The sequence below is a fragment of the Alligator sinensis genome, unplaced genomic scaffold (assembly GCF_000455745.1).
Source record: "Alligator sinensis unplaced genomic scaffold, ASM45574v1 scaffold755_2, whole genome shotgun sequence".
Taxonomy (NCBI): Eukaryota; Metazoa; Chordata; order Crocodylia; family Alligatoridae; genus Alligator; species Alligator sinensis.
Genome location: NW_005841883.1, coordinates 1,215,131 through 1,226,348, shown reverse-complemented (window position 1 = coordinate 1,226,348; position 11,218 = coordinate 1,215,131). Strand labels below are relative to the sequence as shown.

Sequence of the window (11,218 nt, the reverse complement as noted above, 5' to 3'; positions counted from 1 at the left end):
AGGACAGCTGATAACTGACACCCAGGAAAAGACCAATCTGCTTAATAGGTACTTCGTATCAGTCTTTCATCAGTCCAGTAGGACCGCCCTGCCTAGCAAGATGTGGCAGGGCCAGGGTGAGGGTGTATCTATACCCAGCATCGGTGTTGATGTAGTAAAGGATCACCTTGAGAGGCTGGACACCTTCAAGTCAGCTGTTCCTGACACATTGCACCCTAGAGTACTCAAGGGCACTGGCAGGTGTCATAGCCCAACCATTGGCAAAAATATTCGAAAACTCGTGGTGCTTAGGTGAAGTACCTGAAGACTAGAAAAAGGCCGATGTGGTACCCATCTTCAAGGAAGGGCGAAAAATAGATCCCGGGAATTACAGGCCAATCAGCTTGACCTCAACCTTGGTAAGCTTCTGGAGAAAATTATCAAGGAGACCCTTCTGGATAAGCTGGCTGAGGGCAACATCCTGAGGGACAGCCAGCATGGGTTTGTCGCAGGTAGGTCTTTCCTGACCAATCTCATCTCCTTCTATGACCAGGTGACATATCACCTGGGCAAGAGAGAAGACATTGATGTCATATATCTGGCTTTAAAAAAGGCTTTAAAAAAGCCTTTGATCTGGTGTCCCATGACCTCCTCATGAAAAAATTGGCAAACTGTGGCCCCGGCTACACCACAGTCTGATGGCTGCGAAATTGGCTCCGAGGTTGGACCCAGGGAGTAGTGGTCAATGGTAGCAAATCATTATGGCACTCTGTGACCAGTGGCGTCCCCCAAGGCTCTGTCCTTGGACCGGTTCTCTTTAACATCTTTATCAATGATGTGGACATTGGCATCAGAAGCGCACTGGCTAAGTTTGCCGATGACACTAAACTTTGGGGCATAGCATCCACACCTGAGGACAGGCTAGTGATCCAGACTGACTTGGATAAACTTAGTAAGTGGGCAGATACAAACCTGATGAAGTTCAATACCGATAAATGTAAGATACTCCACCTGGGGGGGGAAAACCCTGCAGCATACTTATAGGCTCGGCAGTGCTACTCTTACTAGCACCACTGCTGGAAGAGACTTGGGGGTCATGACTGACCACAAGATGAACATGAGCCACCAATGCGATGTCATAGCTGGTAAAGCAAACAAAACTCTGGCTTGCATCTAGATGCTTCTCAGGTAAATCACAGGATGTCATCCTCCCATTGTACTTGGCTTTGGTGAGGCCACAGCTGGAGTACTGCATCCAATTCTGGGCTCCACAGTTCAAGGAGGATGTTGAGAAGCTTGAGAGAGTCCAGAGGAAAGCCGTGCACATGATCAGAGGGCAAAAGAATAGGCCTTATGAAGAGAGGCTAAGAGCCATGGGACTCTTCAGTCTGGAAAAGTGCAGGCTCAGTGGGGACCTGGTGGCTGCTTATAAGTACATAAGGGGTGTACATCAGGACCTGGGAGAACATCTGTTCACCAGAGCACCCCAAGAAAAAAACAAGGGCCAACAGTCATAAACTCCTCCAAGACCGTTTTAGGCTGGACATAAGAAAAAATTTCTTTACTGTCCGAGCCCCCGAGACCTGGCTGACTTCCTGACCCTGGGGCAGGGGGCTGGACTTGATCTTTGAGGTCCCTTCCAGCCCTAATGTCTATAAAATCTACGAAATAAAATCAGACTATCACTAGAAAATGCATACAACTTTTTTTTTGTGGTCAGCTTGAGATAGAGGCGCATAGCTGGCATGGGCCAGGTTTTCCAGATTCAATGGGAAATGTTTTTCTTAATACAGTACAAAATGATAGAACCTAAAATACATAAGGTAGCATTTAAAAAAAAAAACAAAAATCTAAAAAGATTGAAGCCAAACAAAATTTTAAAAATTAAATATTTAAAAAAAAAATCACATTCCTGTTATTTAAGTGTTGTCCTTAAAATCAATCTGTGATATAAACATGATTTTCCTGATCAGATGTTTGGTGCAGGAAACATTCTAATATAATTTTCTTTATATGCAACTGATTTTTTATATTTTAGCTGTATTTTATTTTAAAATACCCAGAATATCTAGAGAAAAGTGAATGTTTTCTCTGATTTCTTAGGCTTTGGACTCGTTTTTTACTTCCTATATAGAGCAGATTGAGGGGAGGGGAAGGGAAGAAGAAATTATCCTTTTGGTATCTTGGGCTGTAAAAGGCAGTGAATTATTATGCCTCCCACATCTTCTCTATCCTGCTCCCTCTTCCTGTCTTCCATGCATACGGATTTAAAGCAATTTTCTTAAATTTAAGCTTAAAAATTATAAGTAAAGATTTATAGCAGAATCTGTGTCTGTCTTCAGTTGCCTTCCTCTTCCCACAGGAAATCTCAGATGTATTTTTAGCACAAACTTGGCTTCAAGGATCTCAGTGTTATGCTTATGAGGCTCTACAGATTATAAAGACTATTTATTCCTCCTTTGCAAGAATGAGCACTCTCTAAATGTTAGTGGTATGTTTGTTGGACTAACCTAACTTGTTGTAGTTTTGCACAACTCCATTGTCTTCAGTGCAGTTCTGTCCATGGGGTTGAGTTTGACTCTACAAATTCCTTTTCTTTCTTTTTGTGTCCGCTCCAGAACAGTTTGCAGAGAACTGATAGATACCCTTGTTGTTCACTTTGTGCTAGATAGCACTTGTTCCCTGCTTCTCTCTTCTGATGCTTTCTCATCTCTTAATTGGTAGGTCTTTTGGGATATAGACTCAAATGATCGCCTCTCTTCAAAAGTTTGATTGCTAGGTGGAGTGTTGCACTATACCAGGCGTAGGCAAAATAGTGGAACAAGTCAGGAGTCAGATTCCATTTCCCAGCAGCCCCTGCCCACATTGCTGGGGCCAGTTTCTGTGGAGATCCCAGCAGCAGCCGCACTGTGATATCACAAGGCTGGGGTTTCTGTGGAGACTGACTCCAGCAGCGCTGGTAGGAGGTATGGCAGGGTGCAGAACTGCTCCAGAGCCCAGCTAGGATCTTGCAGCAGTGACAACATGGTCTAGAGCTGGGGCAGAGCTATGATTTGCAGCCTGCATGCCCCTGGCCAGAGCATGCAGGATACAGATCATGGCTCTGCCCTTGCTCTGAATCAAGCTGTCACCACTGCAAGATCCCAGCTGGGCTCCAGAGCAGGGGCAGAACTAGGGGGAGGCTTGTGGGTGCTATAGCCCCCTGTAGCCACCCTTCCAGTGGCATCATTGCCTTGCCCACCGGGCATAGGCAGCGGCAGCTGAGCCTGCCCCGTTCCATTCCAGCCCACAGCACAGCCCCCCCACCAGGAAGAGGCTGGCACCACTGCTGCCTGCCAGTGCTGCTGGGGCCAGCCTCCATGGAAACCCTGGCCCCGAGTGGCTGGATCTGGCCCGTGGGCTGGACTTTGCCTGCTCCTGCACTTCGTGATCTTGTGGCCCATTCTGAATTATTGTACTTTGCAGAAAACCAAAAAAATCCCCAACAGGTGGGGAATGAGGCAGTTTTAGCACTGAGTCCATTGGGGCAGGGGGAAGTGGGGCTGAACAGTTTGACTCCCTTAGGGGTGTCAAACTCACCTGGTGCCTTGGACTGCAGGACTTCTTATCAGCAGGATCTAACATGGGGCACCCAGGCAGCTGCCAGGGCCACCACAGCATTGGTGGTGGGTCTGGCGGCGGCGGCAGCAGCGAGGGATGCAAGTGCAGTGGGTCTAGAGGCAATGAGGTGCTTGGGTGCAGGGGCCTGGTGGTGGCAGTGGGTCTTGAGGAAGATTGCAGAGGCACTGGTGATGGCCATGGCCAGCGGGGTCCAAGGGGCCTGAATTTGGTGGGAGCCCTTTCCCCCCCCCCCTGTGGGTTGCCCCCCCCCCCCCCCCCCCCCCAGCTTCCAATAACCCACTGATAGCCTGGTCAGCCAGCTAGGGTAGCTCTGCAAATCCTGTTTGATGCCTGTGATCATATGATGATGATGATAATATGATACAAGATTCTGTGAATGCATGGCTGTGACTGCAATCTTCAAGGAATAAAATGCTTGATATGTTCTCCTTCATAATATAGCCAGTAACTCACCAAAAACAACTTTTCTAATATTAATTGACTAGTAATAAGTATTAATTATACTAGAAAAACAGGAATTGGAGAGAAATCCAGGCTGAAAGAATTAACTTGATTCTGTCTTGGTGCTTATACAACCACTGTTTAGTAGGAAGTTCAGTCTTTGTTGCATGTCTTGTTCTCTTTTGCCCAAAACTTAGTATGTGCTTAAAAGGTTTCAGAGATCTCCAGACCCTTCAGAAAATGGGAGTTATACTACAGATAGTAGTGTGGCAATTTTAACCACTGCTGAGACATTTGCAGTACTTCACCTAGTGTCTCAGGCCAGTGATGTTATCAACTCAACAAAGACAGGTGCTCATTCTTTGGCAAATATGGCTGGGATGCAACCAGTACAAAAGCCAGTGAAAAAACCACCCAAACATTTTAGGTAGTACCTTCACCTGCTTGCATCCAGAATCTTTGACTGCGTTTTTTTTTTTTTTGTTTTTTTTTTGGTATACTGAATAGCAGTCGGATTGGTGAATAATCCTATTATTTCACCTCCTTTCCATGCAGAAAATTGGGGACTCGTACCGTGGCTATTGTGTGAGCGAGACAGAATTAGAGAGTGTTCTAACGCTACACAAGCAGCAAACACAAAGTGTGTGGGGGACACGCCAGTCTCCAAGCCCAGCCAAACCTGCCACACGGTTGATGTGGAAATCTCAGTATGTCCCATATGATGGGATCCCTTTTGTCAATGCAGGTAATTACATTTCTTTAATAACTGGTTTTCAAAGTTTCAACATCTGTAAACATTTTGGCCATTAAAAAGAACCCACCTGAGACTGTATCTCAGTATTCTGGCAGAATATTTCTAGGTATTGGTAAAGTCAAGTCACAAACATGGAAAAAGTTGCCTTAGCGAGTTGAACCTCAAATTTGATGCATATGGGTTCCCTGGAACCACAGATTCATATTGTAATGTAAATATTTGAGTCTCTTGATTTTATTAGAAGTAGATTAACTAAGCACTGGGGCAGGAGTCTTTTTTTCAAATGAGACTTTTAAAAAGAAGGCTTTGTTTGCTCTGCTTGGAGATTGCAGTTCTCAGAAGGCAGTTCCAGCAGTCATGCAGTTTTGACAGCTTACTGAAAACCTTGGACAGCAAGAACCTGTAAAATATTTTAAATCGCCTTTAAATATATTTTTTAGTAATTTCATACTTTTTAATTTATGGAGCAGGTATTATATGATAGAATGAGTGAGCATTTAGATGTGATCATACTAATCAACCCTCAATTGTAACTTGATGTGATTATTGTGTCTGGTTGGGTCCAGGTTGTGTATGTACTGAAAGTAATTGGAAAAAATTGTCACTTGAATTAAAATATAAGCCTTCCAACTATAAAGTGAAACAAGACTAGAAAGGACAAATACAGAAAAACAAGCCTTTTTTCCAAGAGATGTGCCAGATGTTTTGGGGTACTTACAAGATCACTCTAAAGAGTAATTCCTTCCCTCCCCAAAATGAGAAGGTTAGAGTTGGAACATGCTAAATTCATCACTTTGTTTCTTTGTTCAAAAAAATGTAGGTTGGCTTTGAATCAGAGGGGATATATAATAGGGGTGTGCAAAGCGGGCAGTATTTGATTTGGATTTGGATTCGGACAGCTGTGATTTGATTAGCTGATTCAGATCACTGTCCTGATTCGATGCTGATTCTCTGAATCAGCGATTTGGCCATAGACACAGCTTTATATGTTTTTTCCATATACCTTGAGGTACCAGGCACAGCTCCTGGACACAGACATGTTGGGGTGGATGAAGCGTCCTATGGGAGCATGGGAGGGGTCCCCCACGGACTCTGCGGCGGACCTGGAAGTAGACTAGAAGTACTTCCAGTCCACTTCTGGGTCTGCCACCCAGTGCGTGGCATCCCCCTCTCCCCCCCGCCACTCTGGCTCAGCAGTTGACTGTGGTGGCTCAGCAATTGGTGCCTCCTGGGTCTGGGAGAACACGTGGGGTCCCCCCACAGCCAATCACCGAGCTGGGGGGCAGGGCAGTCCCCATCATGCTTGGCGATGGACCCAGAAGTGCTGCCAAGCATGCGGGGGAGCCCCCTGTGCTCCCTGTGACACTCCATCCGCCCCAGCTCAGCATTCATGAGCTGCACCTGGTATCTTGAAGTACATAAAAAAAACCCATATAAAGCTGTGTCTTTGGCCAAATCGTCAAATCTCTGTGAACCGATTTGGAGGCTTCTGATTCAATTTGAAGAGATTAATGGGTCTCCTGATTCGATTCAGAGATTCAGCCACCGAATTCAGCCGTATCTACTCCGATTTGAACCAGCAACTGAAGCTTCACACATCCCTAATATATAATGCTTGCCTGGTCAGACTTAGAGCAAGGAGGGATTATGTAATGTCTCTACATCAAGGGCGGGCAATTATTTTGGGCAGAGGGCCGCTTACTGAGTTTCAGCAAGCCATCGAGGGCCGCATGATGGTCAGCCCAGTGCAGATTAGTATTAATTTTCTAAATTTTTTAGGGGCCCCATGGGCTGGATAGAATGACCTGGTGGGCCACATCCGGCCCCGAGGCTGCATTTTGCCCGTCCCTGTCCTACATACTACTCCACTAACACATTTTATTTCTAGCCTGCAACATTCCCACTATTAAAATCTTTAGAGCAGAGGCTGTCAGTTACCAAGAGTGGCTGATTTACTGAATTGTAGTTATCTGAAATTCCTAAATAACTGAAGGTCAGTGACACTATTCCAGAGTTATACTTGCCAGAGGCTTTACTGAGGTACAGTTTCAGGCTTCCAGAGATCCTGAGCTGTTCAGGTTTGAAGTACCATTCTTCAATAGCTTGTAACCTCTACGTAAGTGGAGTTTTTGTGTTACCTTGTTTGCCTCTCTTTCTGTTGAAGCAGGTAGCCTTGAGAAAGCTAGCTAGCTTCATGTATTGTAAAATAGGATGTTCTGATCATCGAGATCCTGACTTTACTAAGATTTCAGACATGCTATACCTTTGTAAAATTGAGGTCCTGCCAATTTTTTGCAATGCCTGTAAATAGGGACAGTTTTGATACTACCAAAAATTATTCCTCATAAGTTACATGAGCCAAAACTTGTTTTCTGAGGGTTTTGTTCATTAAACCAAAGTACATTAAACTATTTCTGAATTAGTCTCTGGTTTTATGTGCATTGATTTTTTTTTTGATTTTTTTTTTAATGGTACATGCTTGTACAAGGGATTATCATTCATGTAGAACCATTTGTCTCAACAGTATGATGCATTGAAAGTGCTAGCTGTTTCACAAGCTAGGAAGTGGCATATAAAAAGAAAAGTTCAAGGGTAGTTTGATTGTGGGAAAAGAAGTGCTAGGGACTAAACTTAAGTGTTCAGTATAAATAATTTCCCTTCTTAGCTATGCTCTGCCAAACTATAGCCAGCATTTCACTCCACTTGATCAGATGTCTGAATAAAAGAATGACGTTTTTTCAGTGAAGTTTACAGCTAAATTAAGTTCTGTTTTGTAATGCTTTTAGGGGTTCTATATTCATGTCACATTGGTTAACGTAAGAGATTGATCAAATGTGGTCAAAAGAACAGAACTTTGAACGGGAGGCCAGGAGCATTCAGGTTCAGATTTTTTTTTTTTCTCACAATTGATTTGCTGTGTAATTTAGGGCAGATCCTATAATTCAGGGAAGATCCTGCTACCCTTATTCATGCTTATCAGCATCTTATTCTGTGACTAGCTCAGAAAATGAATCATTATGTAAAGTAAGGATGCTAATAGGAGTAAAGGTGTCAAAATATGGCCTTTATCCTCCCTGTAAAATGATTGTTGCAATATTTTAGTTTCCTACCTGATAGAAGTACTCTGAGGAATAATTATTTTGGAAAATGCTATGAACAATGTACAGTGCTCTCTGTAAGTGCCAAGTTTCATTTTCAGAAAGGCTGGTACTCGGTAACTCGGGTATTTACTACCCTGAACACACTAGTCCTCAAAGTATGTGAAAATAATTTAAATAAAGTGTTTCAAATTTTTTTCCTTCAGAATTTTTTTAATAGAGTTTATGGAATTGTTGGATGCTTGAATTTATAGTTGAGCCAGTTAATTTCTATCCACAGGAAGTAGAGCCATTGTGATGGAGTGCCAGTATGGGCCAAGGAGGAAAGGTTTCCAGCCCCGAAAAGCTGGCGAGCAGGAACATTCCTCAGGCCATCTGTACAAAGCCACTTGTCCAGCGCGGTAAGCATTAGCAAAAAAATTGAAAAAAAAACCCAACCAAGGCTCTCATCTGAAGACGCTGCCAGTGCTACAAGAGCTTGTTTCTTGAGAAATATGACTGATAACTGTATGCTATTAGAATGACATTTGTCTTGGTCCTGGTACCTGTTCACACCATTGTCCACCAGATAGTGCGTAGGGATCATTAAAGCACAATTAACCCTTAAATAGAACATGAAATATGAACACAGACAACTCAAGCGTCCTAAAATCAAAGTCTAACTTTATTAGTAAAACAAGTATTATCTTAGCAGTTTCTATATTCAGAGAGAGAAAAACACTTAGTACAATGATCTCACCCCATCCCAGATGTTACTTTGCTTCATAGAAAAGATGGCCGCTCAGTTCCTGAAGCAAAGGGTGTGTTGTTGGCTGGGACAATCCAGACAGGTGTTGAAAGTTGGATTCATAATGCAAATGATGATAACAACAACACATGCTTAACTTTCTTGCTCCCCCTTTTATGCTTTTCTTTAAACTTAACTCCTTTGACTCCTCACTTTTGGATTGGTCTCTCTGCAGTCAGCATATTTTATCCTGTCACCATGTTCCTTTATTCAACAGACCCATTACAAGCACAGCTCTTAATTTAGCCTTTTTCCAGTGTCTTACTTTTAAGCATTGTCCATTGGTCTCCTTTATCACCTTCATTAACATATCCAATCATTTCATCCCTCTGATTCAGCTGGTTAGTGCCAAGTTCAGTTAATTTGAGCTAGTAACAAAACTATTACTATGTTGTGTTAGAAAAACTTCTCACAGTGATAGAAAAAGGAAAGAAACATCATGCCATGCGAGCAAACTTAAAGCAGTAAGCTGCTTGCAAGAAACAAGGCCAGCTGATATTGCCAGCACCAGCAAAATGAAAAGTTCAGATAACAATGAGGCTATACAGAACTTTAGGCTGGATATAAAGGAAACATTAAACAGTACTATATTTCGCCACTCTATAAACAGGTGCAACTTTAAAGCTTAAAATATGACAAGATACCCTAATATACCAGTCTTGGTCTTAGTACCAGTCTCTATGTTAAATGTATGTTCAGAAGAAGGATGAATAATTTTCTGAGTGGACGTTGTTAAAATTGATGGGTTTCTTAAATCTTCTATTTTGGGTCCCACTTGCTAGGAATTCCGGTATACCTTATAAGTCCAGCCCACAGACCGGACTGGGCCCCTCCAGCCGTGCTCACTGCCAGAGCTGCTGGAGCTAGTCTCCATGGAAACCCTGGCCCCCCCCACTGTGACCACTCTGCTGTTTGTGGGGTCTCCATGGAAACCGCCCACAGCAATTCAGGCAGGGACTGCTGGGAAATGGAGTCCGGCTGCCGGCTGGATCCTCTATTTTGCTCACCCCTGCCTTACAGGCTCTTAAATCATTATATATGTAGGTTATAACAACACTATTGGCATTTATTCTGGTCTTCATTTTGGCAGTATATAAGCTGGGTAACAGTTATTTCAATTTATTTCAATTTTCTAAAAGGGGCAAAAAAGCCTTATAGATTTTGGTTGACCTGTTTGTTTTTGCCTCTAGTAATTTGGAAGAATATATTTTTTTCAAATTAACATTGACAATGGATCATAGTGTCAAACTGTTTATTGTGAAGTTGGTGGTTGGGGAACTTTAGGTGAAAGGGGGGCGGGAAACCTCCTAAGTTACCAGGGTTATCAATTAATGACATGTGCAGTTTTTTAAAATGAAAGTTTCATATGAATTTATGGTGTTTTATATTACCCTGTGGACTGATATATCCAGAAGCTATGCAGACTGATTTGCAGCCAGTAATTGATCAAAATGATGGGATAGATGCAGTATGGCAGTGACCCAGATTTATTGGAGAAATCTCTGTCTAACCTACATATGGAATCCAAATGTACCAAAGCACTTCTTCTTATCTAACTCCAATAACATCCTCCAGTCTCCATCCTTCTCTTCCTCCTTCTCTGTGAACTTTCTGCTATTAATTTTCTGTGCTTTGGTTCTTCAGTCTTCCAGTTCACTTACTATCTTGCGAACAAACCTTTGTGTGTGCTTCTGGGGTTTCTCTAGAGCTTCTCTGCAATAAATTTTATAATCTGAAATAAAATAGCTGGTGTTTCTGTCTCCTCCTGAAGAAAAGTATAATGAAACCAGGTGTTTTCTGGTCTGTTTTATTCCCTGGAAGAATCTATATTAAAAAGGTTCAAAAGTTTCCTGAGTACAGAGTTCCTACTGACCCCAAAATTGACAAGAAAATCATACGAGTGGAGCAAGAGAAAGCATTCAACATGCTGAAGAAGAATTTGATGGATGCAGGAGGGGTTCTCAGGTGAAATTTCCATCTATTTAATTATCTTGACAAATTAATGATAAACAAATGTATTGCTTGTGTGGGGGCGGTTTCCTCTCCCCTTCTCTATCACCATCCCACAAGACACTTAATTTAAAATTTTTTGTTAAAAGCAGAAAGATGCTTTCAGTATTCTTGTTTAGTGTGGAAGATGTTATGTTGTGGGATTAATGCAAAAATATTTCATGATAAAAAGGCAGAAATGGGTGCAGCTTGGGTGTTTAACAGAGACTCATGCTGACTATTGCTAGAATGGCCTTATGCTTTAAATGCAGTTGGTCACTGGAGGTTCACTCCAGATATTGGCAGAGAAGTGGGTGGAGAGAGTCCTTCAGCAGAATAACCTTAAAGCAGTTGCTTTTCCTTTAGATTGTAGGGGAGGGAAAGGACGAGCACAGTAGTGAAGTAAAATCATCTTTGTGTGCATGCACCTTGCCCCTGAGCTGTGGTGTGCAGCTCTACCATGCTCTCTGTGACCTTTTGAAGTCTTAACTGTGGAAAATCAGCTGTCTGGAAAGAGCAGCATCAATGCCCACAATTAATGCTACTGGG

The 11,218-nt window shown here is 42.8% G+C and overlaps 1 protein-coding gene across 10 annotated transcripts in view; it reads left to right on the top strand.

Annotated features, from left to right (window-relative positions):
- CARF (calcium responsive transcription factor) overlaps nucleotides 1-11,218 on the top strand; it is a 56,151-nt gene that overhangs the window by 21,911 nt on the left and 23,022 nt on the right. For 9 of the 10 annotated variants that reach the window (XM_025196672.1, XM_025196671.1, XM_025196674.1 and 6 more), the window contains 3 exons: nucleotides 4,597-4,786; nucleotides 8,174-8,294; nucleotides 10,502-10,645. In XM_025196672.1, coding sequence (XP_025052457.1) covers nucleotides 4,597-4,786; nucleotides 8,174-8,294; nucleotides 10,502-10,645 — 455 coding nt within the window. The remainder of the gene's footprint in view (nucleotides 1-4,596; nucleotides 4,787-8,173; nucleotides 8,295-10,501; nucleotides 10,646-11,218) is intronic. The other variant, XM_025196681.1, reaches the window with a different exon arrangement.